The sequence below is a fragment of the Diadema setosum genome, chromosome 17 (genome assembly GCF_964275005.1).
Source record: "Diadema setosum chromosome 17, eeDiaSeto1, whole genome shotgun sequence".
NCBI classification, from domain to species: Eukaryota; Metazoa; Echinodermata; class Echinoidea; order Diadematoida; family Diadematidae; genus Diadema; species Diadema setosum.
The window spans coordinates 23351949-23379730 of record NC_092701.1 but is presented as its reverse complement, the minus strand read 5'-3'; the positions used below and the strand labels follow the sequence as shown (position 1 = coordinate 23379730).

At 39.5% G+C, this 27782-nt stretch overlaps 2 protein-coding genes across 3 annotated transcripts in view; one reads left to right on the top strand and one right to left on the bottom strand.

The window, feature by feature from the left end:
- The window catches only part of LOC140240476 (ficolin-1-like), a 69037-nt gene that overhangs the window by 20181 nt on the left and 21074 nt on the right, over nt 1-27782 (bottom strand). Inside the window, exon 1 of one of the 2 annotated variants that reach the window (XM_072320250.1) lies at nt 626-704. The exons of the other annotated variant lie outside the window; for it this stretch is intronic. Coding sequence (XP_072176351.1) covers nt 626-689 — 64 coding nt within the window. The 5' untranslated portion in view covers nt 690-704. Of the gene's footprint in view, nt 1-625; nt 705-27782 lie in introns of those variants that run through there. 2 annotated transcript variants of the gene reach the window in all.
- LOC140241291 (syntaxin-binding protein 1-like) lies at nt 3296-27010 on the top strand. Its single transcript, XM_072321042.1, has 17 exons — nt 3296-3345; nt 7603-7652; nt 9249-9330; nt 14300-14376; nt 15641-15719; nt 16250-16353; nt 17048-17196; nt 19502-19717; nt 20069-20173; nt 20774-20837; nt 21333-21398; nt 22037-22256; nt 22877-22998; nt 23765-23866; nt 24632-24723; nt 25357-25517; nt 26234-27010. Exons 1-17 carry the CDS (start codon nt 3318-3320, stop codon nt 26296-26298), a joined length of 1782 nt encoding a protein of 593 aa, XP_072177143.1. The 5' UTR covers nt 3296-3317; the 3' UTR covers nt 26299-27010.

Sequence of the window (27782 nt, the reverse complement as noted above, 5' to 3'; positions counted from 1 at the left end):
CAAAAATATAACTTCCCAAGGGAAATTAAATGTTATATTCCTACCGAAGGAAAAAGTCAATATCTGTTATATTATATGACCTACAGTACAAGAAATAAACTGCTGTATAGGCCCTAAAGCAAAACGTCTAGGCCTAGGTCTAGAAACACTACTCCTTTGCATGAACGCGCGTACCGCATGACAACAGTGCGCTAATGCCAGTGGTATTCAATCGAGCCATACCTGTTGATACGTAGATATAACTCCGATGGCTTTCACGTAGGCCTACCGGGAATTCGTTCTTCCGTGGAGTACGACCGTTGCCTGTTTATCACAAAGTAATTTCTAGAACAGTCGTTAATCAATCGTACGTAGGGCCTAGTTTCGTAGCGGTAGAGCCAGATTTTGTAATGAGAGATGTAAAAATTGTAGAAGACTAGAACTCTAGACCAAATGCCGCTTTTGGTCTGGGTAAAGCAAGCTTGTTGACATAACATTTGTTTGTGGTGATGTATGAGAATGTGAACTTTCTGATAATGTAGGGCCTAATCTCTTCTGCCTGTGGTCACTGGTACAAGAGCTGTTTAGACTACGGACCTGGCCCTGGTCCAGGTCCTGCGCTAGTACAAGTAGCATAAAAACTTACTCAGTTCAGGCTCTGGTAATGTAATGGGAAATCCTTTGGCTTTCCTGTCACGACTGTCTAACATTGATTGGAGTAGGAGCTATCAGGACAACAATTCTTTCTCTCTCACAAGCGAAGGGCAGCTGCTCATCAAAGCTGCCATGCCAGTTTGACGAAAACAAATCAGTTGCAATTTCGTAATTCGCGCTTGCATTGTTCTAGCGTGTGTCAGTGTGATGCTCATTTAATACCGCTAGCGAGCGCATTCTGTAAACGTAAGTGGTATGGTGCGTGTGGTCGGTCGACCGGTCACGATTACATTCGTAAGTATGTGTGTGTGTGTGCAAAGCGTCTCTGTGTATGTTGCGCGCATCATAATTGATTTTTGATTACGTCACCCCTCCAGATATAACGCCATTTGTTTAACGTAGTCGCTGTTATATTCCATGATTGTACGTAATTTACGTCATGTTATGAAATATAACGCTTCTCATCCTTGTGAACATGGTCACGTGACAGCATTTTGACCAATCACACATTGGTATCTATATAGGTCATATAATATATTCAAATATTCTTCAGCCGTTGGAGGATAAAGTAAGTATGTTTGCTATATGAGTGCTTGAAGAAATCTTTCGGTCTTTCTGACAAGGAGTCATAAAAATGAAGAATCGGACCAGAGAAGGTTAAGTTGATGAAATTGATTTCCTCGTAGACGATAATCGCGTGGTTTAATCCGAAACTATACATTACTGGTTGAGGTGGGGATTCATGTTTTGAACATTCCTAAGTGAGATAATGAAAAGCCTCTTATGAAATATGAAAGAGCATGTAATTTTAAGAAGGATTCAACGTTTATTTGGTTTTGAAATGGCCGAGATATCAAAAAAGTGCTAATAATAAAAGGCAACATACCACAACTTTATTGGGATCTCTTTGTTTTACCTCGTTTTTGGATATCTCATCCATTTCAAAACCGATTTTCATCGAATAAACTTTTGATACCCCTTAGAACTGCATGCTCTTTGACATCTCGTAGAGTGGTTTCTGAATATCTCGCAAAACGTTAAAAGCTAAATCCTCACCTCGACCAGAACTGTAACGCTTAAAACCAACCCGGTTGGTCGGTCGAGTGCTCCATCGCTCCACCTTCATGATTCCCCGCTCTTATCTCTCTCCCTGCCCCCCCCCCCCCACATCTCTCTCTCTCTCTCTCTCTCTCTCTCTCTCCCTCTCCCTCTCTGCTCTCTCTGCTCCAGGATAGTTTCTATATATTATTATATGATATATAACGAAAGAGAGACTGGTGCGTATCTTGCATTTATTGTTCCTCTTATACTGTTCATCCTTGTTTTGAAAAACCGGGTCCTTTGGCCTTGGCCATGGAGACTTCATAGCGGTTCAGGCATATATCGAGTAATTGAGCTTGGATCTTAAGACTTATTAAGACTTATTAAGACTTTCCAACAAAAACCTCGTGGCATATAATCAGTGGAAATACACTAAAGCAACCGGTTTTTAGGTTACATACAAACCTGCACACACTACACACATCTTGGTGTTCATACGGTTGAGTAAGAAAAAACAAATCCTGAATTTCTGCATTTAACTCGATAACCATGAACATGAATATAACCTCAAAATGGCAAACGAATTGATGTGAACAAACATAATTCTTAAACAAAATTATTAAGTCTATACGATTTCTAACTTCATCCGTCTTATTCAAAGATACAGTATACTATATCATCCAGGACAAGAACGTAAACCGTGGCATATAGAGACAGGTTGATATAATGATAAATTTTTCCAAGGCAGCCTCCGAAATTCTCTCTGAATTAGTAAAAGCTTGCATGGAGCGTGACATAGCTACCTTTTTTAACCACTGCAGATGCCAGGAAGGGACTAGCCTGCTAAAAGCCTTTTTTTTTTTAACTAATTGTTTGGAGAACTAGTTCCCAATGAGAGCATAAATGCAGCTGAGGTCAGACGTCTATCATCCAGCATCAATCCATTTTGGCAGGATTCGTCTGGAATCATTTTCGATTCCATCACAACTCTCCCCTAAGGTATCGATTGAGTTTCTATTTCTATGCCAAATCATTTACATATACTCAGTAGGTAGCCTATATTATACCAGAGTAAGATCTCAACGCATTGTTGATTGTACTATTGCAGTGACTGCGAATGGACCACGCCCACTCCCAATCGCTTCATCCTTATCAGACTGTCGTAGTGTTCAATAGCTTCTCCGAAAGTTACCCTCTCAATTGTCTTCGGTATCAGGAGAAAATGTATAACAGCTAATATTCTGTGCGTTACTAGTGTGTATAAGATCTCCTCTTCCCTATCTTTGTCTATTTTTGTTATTAGTAGGACAAGAGAAAGTGTGTTTGAGACAACATTCGGGATGAGCAGCTTTACCAGCACTCTTGATCTCAAAGTACTCAATACATTCGTTTACTGTATCTGTTATGCAGGGTGTCCGGAGCGAACCCTGGTTTTGACGCACACGTACGCGTGAGCTCATGTCATCAATAAGTCATTATGGCGAAGTGTGTGTATAAGGTGGAGTAACAATGTACGTGCATACATGGGGACTGGAGGAAAGATTATATCGCGCTGCACAGATGCGTACTCCTTTGGGTAGTGACATATTCGAGCCCCCGTGCGCTCTGACACAGGGTAAATAATAATCACAGCGACAAGCAAAATGGCGTTGAAGGCGTTGGTTGGCAAACGTAAGTTATTGTATATATCCTTATTCTTCAAGCCATATATATCATCATGTGTATACATGATGAGCTGAGTGCTAGCTGTTTACTTTGGTGTGTTTTGATGTAGTCGTAATGCAGCAAAACACAGTTATCTTGTCAAGTCTGCCCTAATGCCTCACGTACAATACACGGTTTGTGCATCCTCACATAGTAATGTACGTATGCCTGTGCTGTGTGGCACTGTGCTATACCTTCTGTGTGTAGGGAATCTGCGGATGATGATGCACCTAGGCCTCTACCATAAAATCATACACGCCTCCCTCCTCCGGAAATACTTCTAGGAAAATTTAGAGACGGTATTTGTAGTCGTTCAGTAGCTAGGAAATGTAGTTATATTTTACATTTTAGAAACTAGGATCTTGAAAGTCTAAATTTTAAAGTGAAGACTTGTAATGGGTTATTGTAGAATCTAATTTACTCTTTGAATAAATTTGGTAACAGCACTCGCCTGCCCTGGCCTGGTGAGGTTGTGTGATTGTGTTCATTCTCACTCTCTGCTGCCTCTGCATAAAGTTGATTAGATTCTAGTTTGTAGAACCACTTTGCTGCTAGACATGGTAGACGTCTAGTTGAGTACATTGAAAATGCAAACTCAGCAAATTGCACTATATTGTTTCTATCTATAGGAAAGAAAAACTTTGAGGTTGACACGACAGTCGCATGCATTTTTATGGATAAAATTTATTGCTGCATGCTGCCACTGTTGCCCAATCAATAATGGATCAAGGGCTGTTTCACATCCAATCAATAACCACTGGGCTCGTGATTGGCTAATGGAAACCATCTGTGGTCTAAATACAGTCAGTGCAATGTTTCGCCACACATGCACATAGAATGGGCTTGAAAGATTTTTATTTTATTATTATTATTATGAATTATTATTATAATTATTTAATAGCCATTTTTTTTTTCACGAATAGCGTGGAATGTGATCCATTGCCAGGTTGAAACATGGTCATGGATATATCAAATCTCTATGAGGAGTATGGTATTCAGTTTTTCATGGCACTGGAAATTGAAACTGAACTGGAGTTCTTGATTTTAAATGTATAATATACCTGAAAGAGTACAAAAGTTTACTAGCTGTATAAAAGTGTACAGTCAACTGTATGGCCCTTGAACAATGACATTCACAATTTGTTTAATGCAGAGTGATGTTCTTTGTGTTTAAACAACTGCCAGCATGACAATGATGATACAATTCTTGTCTTGGAATAAAATTGAAATGAAATTAGCATCATCTTTCGAGTTCATCCCAGTATAGCTTCATGTACAAGCTGCTTAAAGGGATTACTACATCAAGGTATCAAGGTATCTGTGTTTATCCTGGCTATGGTATTAAAAAAAAAAAAAAAAAAAAAAATGTGCAGAAGCATGTGTTCAAGTTGGCAAATGAAATATTGTAAACATCCTGATTTTGTCAGATTTTGTTTCTGAGTCTGTTTTTTTAATTTTCCTTCTTGATCATGTCTATGATGAAAACATTTGAAATGTTGATGAAGGTGATAGCATTTAGAGTACCGGTACCATGTTTTAGGCCTGCCTTGTACTAATACTTCAAAAACCTCTAGAGGTTTTATAGGAATTGGTTACACCGTCTGCTAGAACTCATTACCAGTATCAGCATAACACACTTGACACCAAACAAATGTACAGTGTAGCAGCAATTACATATTGTACAGCTGAATTAGAAACCCTTCAAAACATAGTATGACATTCATGTGTGAATGCCCTATTTTGTCTGAAGTATTGTAGTGCCATACTGATCTCTAGCCTTGGGAATACAACGTAGTGGCACAAATTTAGAATGTCTTAAAATACTGTGTCTTAATCTTATCAACAGCAACGTGAGAGGACTCTCTATGCGATTGCCCACCATTATGCCTTTTTTTTTTTTTTTTACTTCCTAGACCTATAGCCAAGGAGGAACACTATTTTGTGAAATTAGATGCTTTACTGCACACAGTGTCTCAATGTTTTCCACTAGTGTATGTACTCTCTAATTTACCCTGCCAGAGTGTTTGGCATAGCCATCTTAAAACATCAGATCTTGCCATAATGAAATTTTCAACAGTTTCAGAATTTGTTGGCCTGAGCAAGAAGCCCAGCATCACAAAGTGATCATGCTTACATACTTAAGAATTTACACGTGTAATGTATGAAGCATGAATTGATTTTAAGCGTAGACATAATGCTCATGGGGAATGTAGATGCAGATATGCACTTGAGAATGTTTTAAGACTCAAGTTTTAACCCTTCATGTCCCCAGGCACTTAAGCTGACAGCATTAACAAGCTAGTTCACAGTAACTTTACTATCTGAGCATGTACTTTCTCTTGAAACTGACATGTAACTGAGGTATATGAAAAAGCCATATAGGTCTTCGCGATGGCTTGTGCTAATATTTATGTTGAACTACAGAAGTGTACATACATGTACATTGTATTGTATGGGGTTGTAGCACTCGTAAAGTTCCATGCATCAGAATGTACAGGTAAATGTGTAGTCTTTTCAACCATATTAACAAAAGCCATTCATGCAGCACTTAGTATAGTAAATAGTAAGTGCATAAATTACCCCTGTCTGCTTTTTTTTTTTCAACTGCTCTTCCAATTCAAAGATTACCAGTAATCCATGCTTTGTGGTTCAGAGGTCTTTGCAGACCCTTGCTACAATTGTAACTATGAAGTGGCTTATTCCTGTGAACTTGACCTGACTCTTATCTAAGTAAGCCAGCCCACTCAGACGTAACAGTGTGCCTCAGTCCCATGTAATGGTTCAGGTGACACAATAGGGAGTCAGTGGATTAGGTAATTTCTATGCCTTGGAATCTAGTGTCCAGCCATCCTTGCCAATCTGTGAAGAAGGTGCTCAAGCAGACATGCCAATTATAGAACAAAGCATGATGCAGTAAGGGCTAAGAGGATACAGAACACATGTACATGTACTGGTACTGCATGTTATGTACAGCTGTACACTCTAAGAATTTAGCAAGTTTCTGTGAATACAGTGTAGGAGCTCTCGAAAAAGATAATTGTTTGTAAATCCACCGAACAGACATTGAGTACTTTATAAAGTTAGGATGAAAGGAATCTTCTCTCCTGTGGTCACTTCTCCTGAGCTATAGCTGATACACAATATGTGGGATAATACATTTCCCAGTACTGTACCTCCTGGTTCAGTGGAGCAAAGGAAATGCTTTGAGCAGATTCTCAGAAGATTCCTTTTGCAGTCTTTCAGCTTGATTCTGGTCATTCATGTCACAGTATAAATGTTCATTCCTGTCACTGTGCCACATTTGTAGTGATATCTGCAGTCAGCTCATGTGACTCTGCATTCTTACATATTACATGTACCCTGGTTGTAATATAAAGTTTGACATGTGAGAACCATGCAGCTTGGACTTGTTTTCATGTGCTATGATGATTGAGTAATAACCACATGGATGCACATACTATGTATGAATATATTCATAACGGTACTGTCAATGTTCTGTGGGGTAATAATGATGTACTAGTAAATGGAATCACTACCATTAAAGGGCAAGTTCCCCTTCATATACATGTGTGGATTGAGTGGATGAAGCATTCAGTAGAACACATCAGTGTGAGTTTGAGAAAAATCGGACAATCCACTCAAAGGTTATGAATTTCTGTGTAATCACTGCTAGATCACAAATAAGAAATCTACTGTAGGGTATGTTTCATGTGTAGAACAATATGAGGAAAATATAAAGAGAATATCACATAATTTTTTTTTTTTTTGAAAGAGTACACATTCCCTAGACTTTTACTGACATACATGTATTATTCCCCCTGCCATCTGATAGAGGCAAGTCAAGTGTGCTTTTACTAAGCAAGAAAAGTAAAAATATGTTGAATTTTCTTTGTATTTTCTTTATATCAATGTATGCAAGTGACATCACAAGCTGTACATTGTAGTAGTCTTCTTGTAATCTTATCCAGCAGTGGCAGTCCCGAAACTTCAGAAATACTGCGTACATAACTTACAAATGGAATGTCCAATTTTCCTCAAACTTTCACTCGTGTGCTGTAATCATATTGTTGCATAAGGGGAACTTGTCTTTTAATTTGCTATACCAACTACAATTTACTTCTATCTGATGCTCCTGTTTTTATGCTGTTTTAGTATACAATGTACAATAGAAGATTTGTGCATGCAGCTCTTTTTGAACTTACTCTTTTACATCGATTCACACAGGTATTATGACTGATGTCATCACTCCACTGAAGAAGCGAAAATGCCAAAATGTAAGTTGTTGTTCCCTAAAGGTTTAGATAATATGCCCTATATGAAACTGAAAATTGTCTCTGGTGAGATATTGCACTTTCTGTCATTACATCATTTATAAAGCTGATCTATGATATGAAAGTGGCACTAAAGTATGCACAAATACCTTCTAATTGACTGCTGCAATTGCAACAATCTCGCATTATACTATCATTGGCGATTACACAGAAGTGACAGGTGCTCCTTTTCTCATGGAGAAAGCAATATCTATTAAAGGCAGGTTTGATCTTGCTAAACCAGACGTAGCATATGCACCTCCTTTAGAAAAAAACAATAGCAACTACAACAACATGTTTGGAGTAAGGTAGTAAATTATAACTCAGAAATCAAACCTGATAGTCAGTGACTAACGTCTTTGATAAAAAAAAGAAAAAAAAATGTGGAAAGAAAAAGGATTACAGAAGTTGCAACAAACTTCTGATAGAAGTAAGTGCCATTATAAAATTGTATGTGGATTTCAAAATAACTGTTGTGATCATTTTGACAATTTTTGTGTTACATGAAAACCACAAACCATGGATCTCCACATATCTCAATTACACCCCCATCACAATTGAAAAGGGATTTTTATTCTTATTTGTGTTGAATCAACTCCTGTCGTCGATTGTGTTTATACTCTTATCCACCAAATGCCCCATTTCAAGTTTGGTCCTTGAAGAGCAATTGAAATACCATGTTCAAATTAACTAAGCATAGTGGGAAATTGGAATTGCACATATTGAAAATTTGTTCCCATGGGTGACATTTGCATACCATTACCAAAAAAAATGCCGGTGCATGCCATGTTTAGTTATTTACTGACACTGAAATGGTCATATTTTATCTAATTTCCTGTTTGCTCCAAGAGTCACAAATCACCCACTGTCCCTTCAGATTCGTCTTGCAAATGTTTCCATTTAGTTTCCTCTCCATGGATTGTAAGTGTACCAATACCCTGCCCAGGAGTATTATGTTTACTTTATTTGAAGAATATACTTGAGAAATGACATCTGCAAAATACTGTAATTTTTTGTCACTCTAATCTTTTTTTATTCGGGTTTAAATGTAAATTTTAAAGAGTATACCAAAATAAAAATGACTTGAAGTAGATTAGTTGATAATCCAATTCTTTCATTCGAATGATCGTGCTATCAATATTTTTCTCCAAATATGTCTTGAATGATAGTGATACACAATGTGTGTGTGTGATCAGCTGACAGATCGATATGGAATCTTTATATTATTCATAAAAATGCACAATGTGTACATGCCTATATCTAGATCAGAGCAAAACTTAAACGCACGAAGAATGAGTGCCAGATATAGAGATATGATCTAATTTATTGAAATGTGTATACTTTCAGGAGCTATCACAGGTGAATTATTGCTGTTTTTTTGTATACAGTATTTTAGCTGTACACAAACTTTATTTCCAGGGACTGGGTATTGGTACACTTTAAGCCTCAGAGGACCATTATCTCAAAAGTAATTGATGCAGCACTCATCAACCATGTGTGCAATGATAGTGACAAGGTTAAAGCAATCCATCCCTTTGTTATGAATCCATATCTTGAAAGATACTCGTCTTGGACCAACTCAGCATGCGGATGATCTCCGCCTGTATCCGCATGCATGACCTTGCAGATGAGGGAATCACAAGTAAGTGAAATATCCTTGGCTTTGAAAGAGTGATGGGATTGTCAGTGCATTTTACTATGCTGGAATCGTTCACAAATGCTCCTATGTAGTTTGTTTTTGTGAGTGTTTATGTATTTGCTGGTTTGTTTGTTTTTTTGTTTTGTTAAACTTAGCTGCAGCTCCAGATAATCATGCAATACTTTTCTCAAATTCATCAAAGAAAAGTGGCATGTGTCTCCTTCAGGTGTTCCAAAACCAACTCAGAAACAAAGAGTATTATGAAACCAATGTGTTAAATAAATTCACTTATTACTACTGGTCACATGAATGGTGATTATGTTACCTTCATTTAGCAGGGGGCTTCCTGAAGACTAACTATCTCTTCATGTTAGACAATAGCATCAGCTGAAAACCAGAAGAGCACTATTGTGTTCTAAAATTCGAGCGCAAATAAAAACAGAAGCAATCAGTTTTCATGCAATAAAAAGTTTATATTTAATCAAAAGTGGGTAGATTTTATAAGCATTGTTCCAAATATTTGGTAAGATAGTTCACTCTTGAGATTCTAAATGTCTAACTTTAACATTTCACCAAAAATGAAAATGATTTAAAATTGACAGCATAATGTAGAGGAGATCAAGCTCTGTAACGTGATACAAAACTCTCATCTGGTTTTCAGCTGACAATAGAAGAATTTCTCTGATTTGTGAATATCCCCCCTCTCATTGAGATACAAGTACTTGTATAAACATGCAAGTTTGACCTGGACTCTTTGGACTTTCCCTGAATTTGATGGTCATTGTGGCAGCCCTGCTGATATTTAAGAAAGCAAGTGCATTTATGTACTGGGAGGCCAGAGAACATGGATGTATATCCTTGTTGCTAGGATACAGGACAACAGAGAGCTGACTAAGAGCTTTGCTAGTCAAACAGAACAGGGGATGGAATGTCAATTAGGATTTGTGTACACAAGTTTTAAGTGATTGTCATGTACATAGTTAATGAAAATGTGGCTTGTTTTGGAATTAACCGTGTCCCATAGAGTAACCAATTCAAATTGTATGCACTTAGATGCATGTGTTGTTCAAAATATGTGTTTTGTGATCTTGTGATACACATTTTTCTTCCCGCTCTTTGTGTGAAAAACATGAATGTACAGAGTTCACAGCGACTTTGTAGGCATAAACAGTTTGCAGTGATACATTGTATCATGGTTCATTGGTATGGTGATCGCGAATACCACGGTACTTCAAGGACAAGTTCACCTTCATAAACATAAGGATTGAGAGAATGCAACAATATTAGTAGAACACATCAGTGAAAGTTTGAGGAAAATTGGACAATCGATGCAAAAGTTATGAATTTTTAAAATTTTTGCGTTGGAACCGCTGGATGAGGAGACTACTACAGCTTGTGAGTCAAATGCGTACAACAGTATAAAGAAAATGTAAAGAAAATTCAACATATTTTCACTTTTTTCGCATAATAAAAGAGCACTTGACTTGCCTCTTTCTAAAGGCAGGGGGAATAATATTGCCCATAACATTTGTCGGTAACGAGTTGGGGGAATGTGTACTTTTTTCAAAAGATGAAATTTTGTGAAATTCTCTAGTTATATTTTTAGCTCACCTGAGCCAAAGGCTCAAGTGAGCTATTGCGATCGCCCTTCGTCCGGCGTCCGTCGTGCGTCGTGCGTAAACTTTTTACATTTTCATCTTCTTCTTGAAAACCCCAAGACCGATTTTCATCAAACTTGGCAGGTGGCATCCCTAGGGGGTTAGGAACTCAATTTGTTAAAATGGGCACCATGCCCCACCCAGGGGGCCCCCAAGGGGGCCCAAACCCCCCAAAATTAAGGAATCTGTAAAAATCTTCTTCTCTAGAACCAGAAGTGATAGAGCTAAGTTAATTCTATGAGTTCGTACATTGATGACTATAGTTTCAAGTTTGTTCATGGCAGAATCAGGGGTGCCCCCCTTGGGACCCAGGGGAGGGGGGTGGGGAGGGGTCCTAATGGGGCCTAAATTGTACATTTTCATCTTCTTCTTGAGAACCCCATTACCCATTTTCACCAAACTTGGCAGGTAGCATCCCTAGGGGGTTAGGATCTCATTTTGTTAAAATGGGCACCATGCCCCACCCAGGGGGGCCCAAACCCCCCCCCCCCCAAAAAAAAAAAAAAAAAAAAATGAAGGAATCTTTAAAAATCTTCTCTAAGATAAGCTAAGATAATACTATGAGTGAGTACATTAATGACTGTAGTTTCAAGTTTGTTCATGGCAGATCCAGGGGTACCCCTCTTGGGGGCAGGGGGGGGGGGGGTTGGGAAGGTCCAAATGGGGGCCTGAATTGTACATTTTCATCTTCTTCCTGAAAACCTCATGATGGATTTTCGTCAAACTTGGCAGGTAGCATCCCTAGGGGGTCAGGATCTCAATTTATCAAAGTGGGCACCATGCCCCACCCAGTGGGCCCCAGGGGGCCCAACCCCCCCCCCCCCAAAAAAAAAAAAAATGAAGGAATCTTTAAAAATCTTCTCTAAGATAAGCTAAGATAATACTATGAGTGAGTACATTAATGACTGTAGTTTCAAGTTTGTTCATAGCAGATCCAGGGGTGCCCCTCTTGGGGGCAGGGGGGGGGGTTGGGAAGGTCCAAATGGGGGCCTGAATTGTACATTTTCATCTTCTTCCTGAAAACCTCATGATGGATTTTCGTCAAACTTGGCAGGTAGCATCCCTAGGGGGTCAGGATCTCAATTTATCAAAGTGGGCACCATGCCCCACCCAGTGGGCCCCAGGGGGCCCCAATGCCCCCAAATTAAGGAATCTTTAAAAATTTTGGCCCTTATTGTACATTTTCATGTTCTGCTTGAGAATGCCTGGTCAAATTTTAGTAAAGCTGTGAATAATTTAGATTAGTGACTGCGTGAAAGGTGAACTTGCGATACTCAGGTGAGCGCTAGACCCGCGGGTCTCTTGTCCTTATATTGTTGTACGCATTTGACATCTAAGTTATTCACACACTGCAGTAGTCTTCTCATCCAGCGATTACTGCACAAAAACTTCAAAAATTCATAACTTTTGAACGGATTGTCCGATTTTCCTCAAACTTTCAGTGATGTGTTCTACTAATATTGCTACATTCTCTCAATCCTTATGTTTATGAAGGTGAACTTGTCCTTTCATAGAGTGGTATACATGATAACAATGTGGCAAAAGGGGGGGGGGGGTTGGAGGAAGGAGTGGATGGGAGGGGAGGGGAGGGGGATAGATTTAAGCCAGTGTAGAGCAGAATGTGCATGATGCTCTTCAGAAGAGGATTGTTTTGGGAGGAAATGAATGATGGAGAGAAAATTATTATATGGATATTTCTATTGATCTGGCTGCCAGAATGGATTGTGTTCATGCACAAGCTGCTTTATCTTATCAACGTTAACTGCCATTTAATTTCAATACTGTCTGACTGCCGCCCTCTCTGGAACTAATCCGCTTGCTGGAGGCCTTCCAAGATTGTTTGATTGTGGCCAGAGGCTTCTTTCATGACATGAATTTAAAGTTGTATCAAGTGAAAGTTACATTTTCATTGACAATGGTGACAGGCATGCCACAGAATTTGTGTTTTCTCTCTCGCTCTCACTCTCTTTTTGTCTGTCTCTCTGTCTGTCTGTCTCTCTCTCGCCCTATCTGCTCACTGCTTTCTTTTTATGCCTCCACCACAAAGTTTCACCAGAGACAGCATGTTTTTTCGAGTTGGCCACCTATTCATCTGTCTGTCCATCTGTCCGTTCATCCGTCCGTATTTGATTTTGTGGATGACATAACTGAATAACCGTTTGAAGTATCCAATTTTGTGGCTTAACTCTTCATGTGCCATGGGGGGAACCCCCTGTGTGCCACGTTATTCTGAGACACGAAGGTAGTCATGCTTTGAGAAGGAATTCTGTTTTTCCAATTTGTATAACTTCTACAAAATCTGTTAGGATGGGCATAATCATAGGCAAAGTTAAAGAGGAATGCCAAGCTTTGTTTCGATTATTGTATGACGAATCTATTTTCAATTTTTCTTTGAATGACCAGTTGCTACATTACTGTAAAGGCATGACTTGTGCACATAAAACCGTGACAGAAACTTAGAATGTACGAGAAAATCTAGTTGGGAACATCGCTTGATAGTCGATCACCACATAGAATGCAAGCCGTATATGAGAGGAACAAAAGCACGAGAGACGCTTTCATTGTGCCGCGGGATTACCAGTAATTAGCGGTTTATCGATCGGTCTTGGCGGCTTTGTTTGTTGAGCAGAATATGCGAAGTTGGCACGCCGTCGACTGAGTCGGATGTGCGAACGTGGCACATAAAGAGTTAATAACCATTTGAGGTATCCAAATGAAACTTGGCATATGTATGTATGAGTAGATGAAGCTGTGCCTATCAACTTTTGGGCTCACATGCTTAAGGTCAAAGGTCACAGGTCAAGGTCTAATGCAAAAATTTCAATATTTTCCACATATCAATTGATGCAATGCCAGAATATATTTTCATGAAACTTACAATGTATTATACATGTAAGCATGTATTAATAGGTCCATGTAAATATCTATTGTTGTGTGCTGACAAGTGTGATACTTGGGACAGAACAGCCGTGAATGGATTATTGCAAATTTATGTAGATTATCTTTAAAAAAGAACCAATAATAACAAATATGGAATTTTATGATGTGCCCAGTTGCACATAGTACGATGCTCCAGACTCAAGTATAGGTGAAAATGGGGCTGCTTTAACATTCCAGAGACTTGACCATGATTGATCACCGATTTTCTCCAACTGTTATCTGCATACACTATCTTTAGACACTGATGCCTGTCTGAGAGTTACAAGCAGAGTCATGATCGCTGTGGTGACGTGAATTCTTTATTAGGAAAGAAACAAGTGTCAGGAGGACCTCATTTTCTAATTAGGGTGTGTTTTTTATTATTTCTTTGTCAGTTGTTGAGGATATCAACAAGAAGCGGGAGCCCCTGAAAGGAATGGAAGCTCTGTACATCATCCAGCCAAATGACAAGGTCAGTGGTGGTGGTTGCCAAATAGACCATTTCTGTAATGCATCCAAAATTCTGTGCATGCTTTGTTCACAATTTTGTGTTAGCAACAACTGATGAATGCTAATTGCTAGTAAGTGAATTCCGGCCTTAGAAACTTAATTGGAGGGAGAAGGTGATTAATATGATTCATTACTAGGGTGTGTGGGAAAAGAGATATCATCAATTTTGATACATTACAGAAATGGTCTATTAACAAGTAGAATAGAACAAGTAGGTATTGCAGGGATATGTACTTTGTAAGTTTAAATGTATTCAGACTTTATACACAGCTTTGTGATGAATATCATGTATAACAGGCTTGCTGAGGGCTTCCATCACAGTGCTACAAGGCCCATGTGCTTGTCTGCTTGCTTGTTTTTCCAGAGCATCTGAAACTCACTGTGGGGACAGTAAAATGAATGGCACTATAAAATACATGTATGAGGCTCTGACCTGAATGTCCGTTCAGACATTAGGGAGAAGTATTGCATGTGATGCCCTGCTGACTTGCAAACAGCCATGATTCTGAGTTTTGCTATGTGCCCACAAGAAACCGGTCTTTTGGATACTTTGTTGCTCATTACCAGGTGACTGAGAAAAATTCCCAACCAACCACAAATTTGAATTTGTTGGTAAATTATATTCTGCATGTGTTATTTCAGTTCATAATCATCAGTCACTAAATTGCTTCATGTTAACAACCAGACCACTGAGTTAGAGTACTGTGTGGGTTTTAGATAGATTATCATTTATATATGACAGTACTAGCCATGTAAAACTTCAAAGTCAGGTGTATACAAGAAAGGGAATGCAAAAATGTGCGATGGGTCAAAAGGGGAAAATAGAAATATTTAAAGCCATAAGAAGCTACATCTGTGACAACTCAAGTTTTACTGCATAAAGTCCAAAACAGCTGGGTCTGGTGCCCCAATGATACATTGCTTCCTGTTGTAGAATAGGGAATGCAGTGGCGATATCATTGATTCCAGCTGAGGAAAAGTTGGTATGAACTGTACATGCATCAGTCATGTGCTTTTATTTTCATCTGCTGAAGAAAGAAATCTGCACTTGCATTTTCCATTGTGCATCAGAATTGCAACTTCATTGTCATAGAACTGAAAAAAACAACAACAAATGTCTATCCAGTGTAAGGTCAGTATCAAGACCTTTTATGTATGACTGGATATGAAATATCCATGTGGAGCATCTATATCATTAACCATAAATATTTTTTTCCCCTTCACAGAATGTGACACAGCTGATGACAGACTTCCGAGACATCAACATGCTCCAGTACAAGTGTGCTCATGTCTTCTTCACTGAGAGTAAGAGCTGGTAGTAGTAGTAGTAGTAGTAGTAGTAGTAGTAGTAGTAGTAGTAGTAGTAGTAGTAGTGGTGGTGGTGGTGGTGGTGGTGGTGGTGGTGGTGGTAGTAGTAGTAGTAGTAGTAGTAGTAGTAGTAGTAGTAGTAGTAGTAGTAGTAGTGGTAGTAGTGGTAGTAGTGGTAGTAGTATTAGTTGTAGTAGTTGTAGTAGGAGTAGTAGTAGTAGTAATAGAAGTGATAGTAATAGTAATAATAGTAGTAGTAGTAGTAGTAGTAGCAGCAACAGCAGCAGCAATAGAAGTAGTAAGGAGTATTATTGTTGTAAATTTTATAACAACTTCAATATCACCATAATCATCAATATTGTGATTATCACTGGATATAGTGATAGTTGTACTAGTATTGCCGTTTTTATGCCTCGTCTTCCCAGGTTGAAAGCCAGTTTAACCTAGCAAACTGACAATGCAATATACACTTTTAAATATCTGTTCTCTTTTAATATATAGTGTATTTCTGTTTGCTCATCCAACAGCCTGCAAAGCGGACCTGTTTGGGAAATTGTGTAAGAGCCCTGCGGCTCGTTACCTGAAGACACTCAAGGAAATCAACATTGCGTTTCTGCCCTACGAGTCACAGGTAATGAACAAGCGTCATTGTGTGTGTTGTCATCTCATCAGTTCTGCCCAAATAAAGCTGGTAATCCTGATTTGCAAAGACCAGTGGTCCCAAGAAAGGAAAACATGAAGGCGTTAGGATGTTGTCGATTTCAGCAAATATTCTAACTTGAGTCAGGCTCTTTATTGAACAAGAAAGAGGACAACATCATTTATTTCATAGTGACTGTAGATTCTCAGTTTTTCTGACATTTGTTTGGTACGAAACTCAAAGCTTAGAAACTGGAAGACACAACACCTGTCAAGGAGTTCCACTGCAAATGTACACTTTACAGTGTCAGATTGTTGGCATGTTCTGTTTGTAAAGGGGAAAGCAAGATTGTATTATTCGCTTGTAAAGGTAAAACATGGTTCCCACATTACTGCATAAAATGTTGACTTTTCCTGTAAAATGGAGACACATGCATAAGATATTTGGTGATAACACGATATCAGTAATTGAATTGGACCGTAGCAGTATCCATCACTTGAGAGTGAATCACATGCAGCTGACAATCTGCATGCGAATTCAATACTACAACTAGGGCATGATTGGATCGTCACATACTAGTCACGTTCAACATACCCCCTTCACTCTACTCTTCTTTGTCACCAAGGAAACTAGCTGGCATCATTAGGATTTGGTGGATTTTTCCTCTTTGTGCGTGCTTCTCCAGGTGTTCTCACTAGATTCCCCCGACAGCTTCAACATCTTCTATAGCCCGAGCCGTGCAGCCGCCCGCAGTGCCATGATAGAGCGCATGGCAGAGCAGATTGCTACTCTTTGTGCCACCCTGGGCGAATACCCGGCTATCCGCTACAGAAGGTATGAAAAACTTTTTGATTGCATCCACTTGAATGCAATATTCTATAGTCGCGGTCACACTACCCGAAACTGCACGTAGTTTACTTCCCGAAGACAGCCAGAAGTGTTAGCACTCGGTCACACTACAGACAAAACTTCATGCAGTTTCAGTGATACGAAACTACTTGTTTCGGTCTCTATTAACAGGAAATAATCTGGGGATTTGGGTTTTGGGGTTGTTTTTTTTAGCTCACCTGAGCCAAAGGCTCAAGTGAGCTATTGCGATCGCCCTTCGTCCGGCGTCCGCCGTGCGTCGTCCGGCGTCCGTCGTGCGTAAACTTTTTACATTTTCATCTTCTTCTTGAAAACCCCAAGACCGATTTTCATCAAACTTGGCAGGTAGCATCCCTAGGGAGTTAGGAACTCAATTGTTAAAATGGGCACCATGCCCCACCCAGGGGGCCCCCAGGGGGGCCCAAACCCCCCAAAATTAAGGAATCTGTAAAAATCTTCTTCTCTAGAACCAGAAGTAATAGAGCTAAGTTAATACTATGAGTTAGTACATTGATGACTGTAGTTTCAAGTTTGTTCATGGCAGAATCAGGGGTGTCCCCCTTGGGACCCAGGGGAGGGGGGTGGGGAGGGGTCCTAATGAGGCCTAAATTATACATTTTCATCATCTTCTTGAGAACCCCATGACCAATTTTCACCAAACTTGGCAGGTAGCATCCCTATGGGGTTAGGATCTCAATTTGTTAAAATGGGCACCATGCCCCACCCAGGGGGCCCCCAGGGGGGCCCAAACCCCCCAAAATTAAGGAATCTGTAAAAATCTTCTTCTCTAGAACCAGAAGTAATAGAGCTAAGTTAATACTATGAGTTAGTACATTGATGACTGTAGTTTCAAGTTTGTTCATGGCAGAATCAGGGGTGTCCCCCTTGGGACCCAGGGGAGGGGGGTGGGGAGGGGTCCTAATGAGGCCTAAATTATACATTTTCATCATCTTCTTGAGAACCCCATGACCAATTTTCACCAAACTTGGCAGGTAGCATCCCTATGGGGTTAGGATCTCAATTTGTTAAAATGGGCACCATGCCCCACCCAGGGGGCCCCCAGGGGGGCCCAAACCCCCCAAAATTAAGGAATCTGTAAAAATCTTCTTCTCTAGAACCAGAAGTAATAGAGCTAAGTTAATACTATGAGTTAGTACATTGATGACTGTAGTTTCAAGTTTGTTCATGGCAGAATCAGGGGTGCACCCCTTGGGACCCAGGGGAGGGGGTGGGGAGGGGTCCTAATGGGGCCTAAATTATACATTTTCATCTTCTTCTTGAGAACCCCATGACCAGTTTTCACCAAACTTGGCAGTTAGCATCCCTAGGGGGTTAGGATCTCAATTTGTTAAAATGGGCACCATGCCCCACCCAGGGGCCCCAGGGGGGCCCCAAACCCCCCAAAATGAAGGAATCTTTAAAAATCTTCTCTAGAATCAGAAGTTATAGAGCTAAGATAATACTATGAGTGAGTACATTAATGACTGTAGTTTCAAGTTTGTTCATAGCAAATCCAGGGGTGCCCCTCTTGGGGGCAGGGGGGGGGGGGGGTGTTGGGAAGGTCCAAATGGGGGCCTGAATTGTACATTTTCATCTTCTTCCTGAAAACCTCATGATGGATTTTCGTCAAACTTGGCAGGTAGCATCCCTAGGGCGTCAGGATCTCAATTTATCAAAATGGGCACCATGCCCCGCCCAGAGGGCCCCAGCCGACCCCAATCCCCCCAAATTAAGGAATCTTAAAAAAATTTGGGCCCATATTGTACATTTTCATCTTCTACTTGAGAATGCCTGGTCAAATTTTAGTAGAGCTGTGAATAATTTAGATTAGTGACTGCGTGAAAGGTGAACTTGCGATACTCGAGTGAGCGCTAGACCCACGGGTCTCTTGTTTGTAAGAAGATGATCAAAGTTATCACCAGTTCTCCTCTACAGGTCTACATTTTTTTTTTTTTTTTTTTTTTTTTTGCTTACAAATTTATGCTCACTTCTGATATCTCATCCTTTGTCATAATACATTTTTGTCAACACATTTTTGTTGTCATAATCTTGTCCTGACTCACTGTAATCACTGGTTGTAGTGGCAAACTTCGTTGAAATCGTTTATCTTATTGTATGAATATCAATGTACCCAGTATGATATTGTCATTATCATGGTGTCTTATTATGATTTGTTGAGTGTAGTTTAGGATAAGTGTTCAAAGTAATGTATCATTCTAAATCAATGCAACATTCACTTTTTCTGTCTCTCATCATTCTGGTTTATGGTCAGTGAGTTTGACCGTAATCTCGAGATCGCCCACACCATACAGAGCAAGCTGGATGCCTACAAGGCCGACGACCCGAGCATGGGAGAGGGGCCGGAGAAGCGGCGATCACAGCTCCTGGTCATCGACAGGGGCTTTGACCCCGTTTCCCCACTCCTCCACGACTTGTACTACCAGGCTATGGCCTATGACCTGCTGCCAATAGAGAATGATGTCTACAGGTAAAAACAGCTGAAGGGATGCAGAGCAGTGATCTTTTTTATTTTGATTAAACATTGTTTATTACTGAGAACAGTTTGTTTGAGTAGCCTAGCCTAGACTGGGACTGGTTGAGGTGTTGCAGGAGTAACATGCTAGTAGTATCGTGAATAGAAATTTCTTAATAGAGTTGATGCTTTCATCGCAATGTTCACTAAAGGAAGATCAATTTCTGAATGGTGTTTTGGAATGAATGAATGAATGGTAAGGCACATAACTGTGCCTGTTGTACAGCTGTAATCATGACCTTTGACCTGTGCTCGGTAATGTGACATTGCATCCTCATCTCCGTCCCCTTTCCTCACTGTGTATAGGTATGAGCAGCAGGGAGGCAGTGCTCCAGACTGTGAGGTTCTGCTGGATGAAAATGACGAGATGTGGGTGCAGCTACGCCATCAGCACATTGCCGTGGTGTCACAGTGAGTAATCCAAGGGTGTGGTTGGTGTTCGTCACGCATGTAGTGGCACAATATGTATGAATTTGTGATTTCCTTGGTATCATAAATATGCATAATTTCCTTGGTACTCACACATATTCTTGATTTCCATGATACTCATATATGTGTTCATGATTTCATTGGTACTTATACATATTCACTATTTCTGTAGTACTGATTCATATTCATTAGTTTCACAAAGTGAAGTGAGATAACTCGGGTAAGATGTGTGTGGTAGTGGCTATGATAGGCTGGCACATTACCTGATATTTCCAGTGCGTTGTCTGCTAATTTGTGTGGTTAGATTTGATAATGTAAACTAGTAAAGGGAACTTTACTGTGAGTGCTAGTCCTTTGTGAGATATGTTGAATGTCTACTTCCTATCCTTAATTTTAACAAATGTGAAATGCACGCTGCCTTCTACTGACCTCCATAAGAACATAATACATCTATTAGTAGCTTGTACAAACATGTAGTACTGTAATGTTCCATTTTCTGTTTGAAAACTGTCAAAATCTCTAATACGAGGATTCATTGTGGAAACATGTAATGAGAGATTGTTTTCCCTTATCATTTATTAGGACTGTGACCCAGCAGTTCAAGGAGTTTGCTCAAGGAAAGAAGATGGGATCCGGTGGTGAAAAGGTATGACAGAATTTATGTTATTGCCTTAACTGGCTATGATAGTATTTTTGTGTGTGTGTGTGTGTGTGATTGTGTGTGTGAAAGTACAATGATTACCGCAGTCCTGTCAAAGTGCCCAATACATGAAAAGACAAGGCTTTTGTTGTTGCTATGTTGCGTGAGGAAGTTGGATGGTAATAGCACCATTCGTAGATATGTATTTTTACTGTGTTGAATTGTACATTGTAACAGTGCCTTCTGTAAAGCCTGAATGTCGATTTCAGCTAAGCGTGCTTTTCAAAGTTTTATGAGACAAACTCTTTTGAGTGTCAGTCAGGATCATATTCTGGCATTTTAAAGTGAAAGTTGTCTGCGACGAATTTTGCAGAAGTATCTGAAATCACAGGATAGAAGAGACACAAAGATGAACTTCAGACACTGGTAAATGCATGTGTGATATATTTTCTTACATGCAAGGTTTAGATATTCACAATTAATTCTTTCCTTGTTTTGCAGACAAGCGTTCGCGATCTGACTCTGATGATCAAAAAGATGCCCCAGTACCAGAAAGAATTAAGAAAGGTAAGTTTTGTCATTTGACATGGTTGTACATTACTTGTAGTAGTAAAGGAATGGTAAATATGTGGTATGTTATACGATTTTTATGGCAGTACGCCACCAAGCTCATAATACAATAGTCTCAAGTTAGTCAATTAGATGATAATATCAAGTATATCATTCATCCGTGAGTGTGTCTGAGTGTGTCATGTTTGACTTACTACTGGTGAAGAAACGTTGAATAAATAATATTGTATACAATCTTGCAGCAGTATACCACCCAACTTACTAGTAGTGAACAAATGATGAGTAAGTGATGTTCTACACAATCATACACATACGATGAGTAAGTGATGTTCTACACAATCATACACATACACCCAACAAGTTACACCCAAGTTACACCTTAACTACTTGCAAGTTACACACTTGTAAGTTTCTAGTAGTGAACAACTCTTGAATAAGTGATATTCAATACAATCTTACAATTACACCCAAGTAACACCCATATTACGCCTAAGCTACTAGTAGTGACCAATGTTAAAAAAAGTGTTTTTAATGCAGTCATACAAGTACACCGAAGTTACACCCAAACTACACCCAAATTTTTGTAGTAATGAACAAATGTTGAATGAGTGATGTTCTATACGATTCTGTGGCAGTACACCACCCAGCTGAAACTGGCGGAGGAGTGCATGAACCAGTACAAGAACAATGTGGACAAGCTAGTCAGAGTGGAGCAGGACCTTGCCATGGGAATGGACTACGAGGGTGAGAAAGTCAAGGACCACATGCGCAACATCGTCCCCATCCTCCTCGACGCCAAGATCTCCGCCTATGACAAGCTGCGTGTCATCCTCCTCTACATCATCAGCAAGAATGGTAGGTGGTAGGGCGAGGATGGATACCATTTGATGCTTGAATTTCACCACTGAAGGTGTTTGATGTTGTTTTAATGATTGTTTTCATATTCTTATTTATGCCTACACCCGAAGGTGCCAGAGGCATTATGTTTTTGTTCAGAATCTGTTGGTGGTTTATAAAACCTTTCACGACCTAACACCAAGACACCTCAACATTTGTATCATGTTGTATATTCATCTTAGAAGGAATCTATGTTCTGATATTGACCCCTTTCATCTTTCCTGTCCCTGAACTCATAGTTGACCTGGAGATCATGCTTTTACTCTGACAGCAACAAAGGAATGGAACAAACTCCCCACTTCCATCAAATCTACAAGTTCAGTGTACTTTTTAAAGAAAATTATGAAAACTTATCATTTTCCTCAGTTATTCATGGAAAAGTTATTCAAGAAATCAGAGCACTTGAACAGGTTCTCAGAGAATGTTGATTTTATTCAAGAAATATATCTTTGATGTTGCTCTTCTGGTAATTGTATAGACATGACCTGTAAGTTGTTTCTTTCCCACTTTTAGTAGCCTCTCCCACCATGCTGTTTCCTATATTTTTTTTTTTTTCTCCTTCTTTCTCTGCCCTACAGACGGGAAATTGGGCATTACAGAGGAGAACTTGAACAAGCTGATCCAGCATGCAGTCATTCCAGACACGGACAGACCCATTGTCAACAACATGGCCCAACTGGGTGTGCAGATCATCCACAATGTGAGTCAAGGAAGTCATTTCATAAAAGACTACATAAACCTATATTTTCCCTTTGAGTGGTGCCCAGAAGGGAGGTACAGAGGTTTGCTCTGCCACCAAACTTCTGCATTAACAGCATGTCTCATTCTGTGTCAATGTACTTATGGCCCAATTAGTGACAATACTTCTCTGAGATCATTGTTGTTGTTGTTGTTGTTGTTGTTGTTGTTGTTGTTGTTGTTTATTAAACGGTATGTATTTGTGTGTTTCTTCTACACTTAATCTGAAATCAATAATTTTATGATTAAAAGAGTTGTCAGTGTGGAATTATTTATCATCATTTTCATCACTGATGTTTAACTATTACTACCACTATTGCTACTAGTTTTTCATTAATCTCTTGTGTGTGTGTGTGTGTGTGTGTGTGTGTGTGTGTGTGTGTGTGTGTGTGCACATTTTTAATGTATGTAATACTTTTGATACTTGATACTTTTGATTATCGACTTATTTTACCACAATGAAGTGAAAGATGCAAAGTACAGACCAGTGGCAGGAAACAAGAAAAGGAACCATTTGAAGATGAAAGATTTAAGAAGAAAGTATATTGGATGCCATGCGGTTCAGATTTCATGAAAGCTGATTAGCTTCCTTGTTTTAAAAGAAAAGAAAAAAAGATTTTACTGTTGCCCTTCGCTAAGATACCTGGTAGTGCTTGCATGGTGTCCTAGTTAAGACAGTGATTGTTTCAGATTTTTAATGTTTGTTTGTAATCCTTGTCTCCACACAGCAAAGGGCTCGCAAGTCCAAGCCCATGCAGCGGAAGGAGCGCATCACAGAGCAGACCTACCGGATGTCACGATGGACTCCAGTCATCAAGGATATCATGGAGGTATGTACAGTCTCACATCATCTGCTCTACTACTGTACATGCTATTACAGTAAATAGTGTATTTATAAAGATTTGTGATTGGTTGAATTGGAACCATCTGACTTTTTTGATTTCGTGACCATTAACTTTACATTTGATTCTTGCAAGAGCAATCCTGTCTTAAACAGTAAAGGTGTTAAAAGCATGTCATAATTACACTTTATTTACTATAGGTCGGTATACAAATTGTGCACATACTCTTTCATACACTGTGATAACCATTATGCACTCCAAATGCATAATTTGCTCTCGTGCAGTTCTACTTCAATCTGTATTTCTAGTCCAAACCTTCAGATATGCATTATTTTTGCCATAGAGATTTTTTAGGTCTTTCACATTGGATATGTCTGTATTGTGATGAAAGATAAACAGAGATTATGGAAGAGTTATGGTTAGACTGAGGTCACAACTATTTATGCCTTTAGCTGAGTTTTATTTTGAATCACAATTAACTGTACACATGTCATAGGTTTGCAGTCTCCAGCAAGAATGTCAATGCTCATTATAATTGACATCTGTATCAGCCTGCATTTGTGCATGTTTTCAAGTAAATTTAACGTATACGTGATACATAGATTTGTGTCGAGCATTAACCTTACAGATTTTCATCTTATCTGAGGTCAGTGTTGATGTTAAAAGTTAAGAGTAGTTTGACGTTTTATACCAGAATCACATTCTGTATTGATGCGGATGTTCCCATTTCTACTTTATCTTTGATATTTGAAGGATGCCATCGCCAATAAGCTGAGTGACAGGGATTATCCATTTCTGTCGGGTAGGAACAACACTGGGAGCATGGGAAGCTCTGGGCCCAAGAGGTGAGCTGTGCAAAAATCTCATATTCTAGTCTTTTTGTCATCTTACTCAAGTGCAAAGGAGCTGGTATGGCACAGTGGTTAAAACCATGGACTCTAATTAATGAGGTCCCTGGTTCAAGTCTACCAGCAGAAGCAGTTGTGCCCTCGATGAAGGCATTTCATCCTCAGTCCTATGGAAAGTACTTGAAGCCTTGGGACCCTGTGGTTGCTTGACTTCAAATGCTAGTTGCTCTCTTAGCGGCCACATCAAGCAAATCATCACACGATTTAGAAGTAGATTCAAGCAAGATCAAAGCCATTTCATCTTCCCTTATCTGAGAAAATTATGGTGTGTCGCACGTAGAGTCTGTGCACCAAACTTTGCAACAGAAGACTTTAGTGGATGAATTTTGTTGACATGTGACAGGATTCTAGAGTTCCCTTCGTCCCAACTGATGAGTAATGACAATCAAATCTGATATGTATTCTTATTTGTGCTAAACTGCTTTTCAAACTAGTTGTTTAAAATCTTGTTTGTGCTCTAATACTGCCTTTCAAAGTAGGTGGTAGAAATCTGGTTTGTAGCATTGATAGTACAAAGATATCTGTGTTGTCTGAAACCCTAATATGTTTTGTCCATCTCCACCATGTCAGTGCTCGCTATGGCAACTGGCACAAGGACCGTGGCCCACTGGACTACAAGACCGGGCCCCGCCTCATCGTCTTCATTGTGGGAGGAGTTTCGTACTCTGAGATGCGGTGTGCGTATGAGGTGTCCAAGGACCCCCAGTTCAACAAGTGGGAAGTCTACATTGGTGAGTCCAGAAGAGCCAAACTGTGTGTGTGTATGTGTGTGTGTATGGGGCGGGGGGGGGGGGGGGGGGGGGGGTTTGGAAGGGGAGGGGCGTGAGGGGCATGGAATTTCGGATGAAAAGGAAAAGGCCTAAATTTTGAGAGGAAAATATCTCTCAAAGTAGCTATGTAAAAGGTTAAAGATATGTCATTTTATTGTTTCAACAACTGAAAGTGGAGGCGGAATTAAGAACACCAAAAGCAAAGGGCACTCTATTATTGATGCCTTCATATACTTCAGTATTCCTTATTCTTACCACAGGTATTTTATGATTTATGTATGTATGTATATATGTATGTATGTATAGTTTGTGTGCTTTTACTAAAGGACTTTTTGGACATTTGTATTTGCTTAACTCTGTTGCTAATTTCTGACATTCTGTAACAGTTGTGTGTAGAGACAACAACAGAGAAACTTTTGTTTATATCTGCAGAAATTTGCCCTACCCACAAAGGACACATAGGGAAAAACTTTTTTTTTTTTCCAGGAAATTACTCGCAAATGTATGTTTTAACCCGTTGAGGACGGTTTAACTTTGCTACAACACGCATTTCCCATAGACACTTGCCCCGAATATGCTCTGGACTCGTCCTCAACGGGTTAATAGTCAGCCCTCCGATGAAAGAAGTTGGCATGGAGCCCTTGATTTGATGCACTGCTCGATATTCCTTTCCCCAGGTTCCACTCATATCCTGACGCCGGAGGGATTCCTGAGCGATCTGCGGGAGCTCAGCAGCAACTGATCGCCCACCTGTTATTCACAGCAGCTACCGGTCACAGACTGACCAGCCTAGAGTGGGAGGGAGTTGGTCATTCCGAGAGGTTTTGCTCCCCAGCGTGCAGCAGCAGTGTTCAATATTCCTGATTTATTGATTTTGAAATATATCTATTTAGTAACAATGGAAAAAAAAGTCATTCCCTGATGCATATGGGGTAACCATTACTCTTGTTAGTAAAATCTTGAGCATTAATGTCAAGAGAGAAAAAAAAAAAAACATGTTTAGCATATGTATCATCATAATGACAGTTAACATTAGATTAGATGCAGACTGAGGTAATGCGTTTGACATTGTGATAGAATTGCCAACCTAAAATTTACTGCTCAACAATATCAACTCTACATACTAGTGCTGGGGTGAAAGTGATGTGGTAGTTATCTAACATGATATAATGTACTACGATATCTGTCAGTGATGGATTTCGATGAATTCTGTTTCTCTTGTGCTCAGTTCTTAAAGTAAGTAAGTGTACCAGTAATACACAAGACTATTTTTCGCATTGAAACGAGGTTTCGATTCCTTCACACAATGGACATTGATTGAGACATTGTTATGTATATATTCGTACTTGGTACCCGTGCAAGTGTATAGATATTTTGATATCTCGATGCCAAGCGTACTCACTGTTGATTTCCCACCTGATCTTGCAAAGCCAGCTAGAGAGCAGTGCATCTCTCAAACTCACAGTGGTGGTTAAATCTCTTATCTCTATCTGTTTCTCTCTTATTCTCTGTCTGTCTGTCTGTCTGTCTGTCTTTGTATGTATGTATGTATGTATGTATGTATGTATCTGTCTGTCTGTCTGTCTGTCTTCCTCTCTGTCTCCCACTCTTTCTGTTATTGTTTTGTTGAGATAATTTCAGAACTTGCCAGAAAAATATTTGCCCATATGATTTATATAATTGGAAAGATTGTGAAGGTTGTGTTTTTCCTTGCTTAAACAAGAACTGCCCACAGTTTGTTCATATGTGCCACAAGTTCTGTATTCGTGTTCAGGAGAAATCCGAGTAGAGCGTTCAAAAGCTAATGAAAGACAGTAGAGATGGAAGAATTGTCAAGTAGTGGCAAGAAAAACAACAAAAAATAACACATAAAATGAAAAAAGTTTAAACATGAATTCAAAATTCTACCATGATGAATAGGAAGAAGGACTGTTATCGCTTTGTTTGCCATTTTGTACTCAAAGAAACAGACAAAAACAGGCCAAATGTGAGTTCATGAAAGCTATGTGTGTTCATGCACCATCAATGGCCGTGTTCATCATCATGATACACATTTCACTGAATCACACAGCACCATTGCCACACGAATTAAAATGTACTCTGTCATGAATGCTGATGTATTATATGACAATGCATAGAAATCCGACTCTGCTGGATAGCATGATGCCGTGGACAGTGCCACTTTTCGATATCTCCTGCTTCTCTCTCTCTCTCTCTCTCTGAATG

What these genes read in the sequence shown, in the direction of transcription:
- LOC140241291 (XM_072321042.1), top strand. Translation starts at nt 3,318, where the DNA reads ATGGCGTTGAAGGCGTTGGTTGGCAAAC. An exon ending in ACCAGAAAGAATTAAGAAAG is followed by an intron (nt 21,399 to 22,036) that starts GTAAGTTTTGTC and finishes ATTCTGTGGCAG; the next exon opens with TACACCACCCAGCTGAAACT. An exon ending in GTGTGCAGATCATCCACAAT is followed by an intron (nt 22,999 to 23,764) that starts GTGAGTCAAGGA and finishes GTCTCCACACAG; the next exon opens with CAAAGGGCTCGCAAGTCCAA.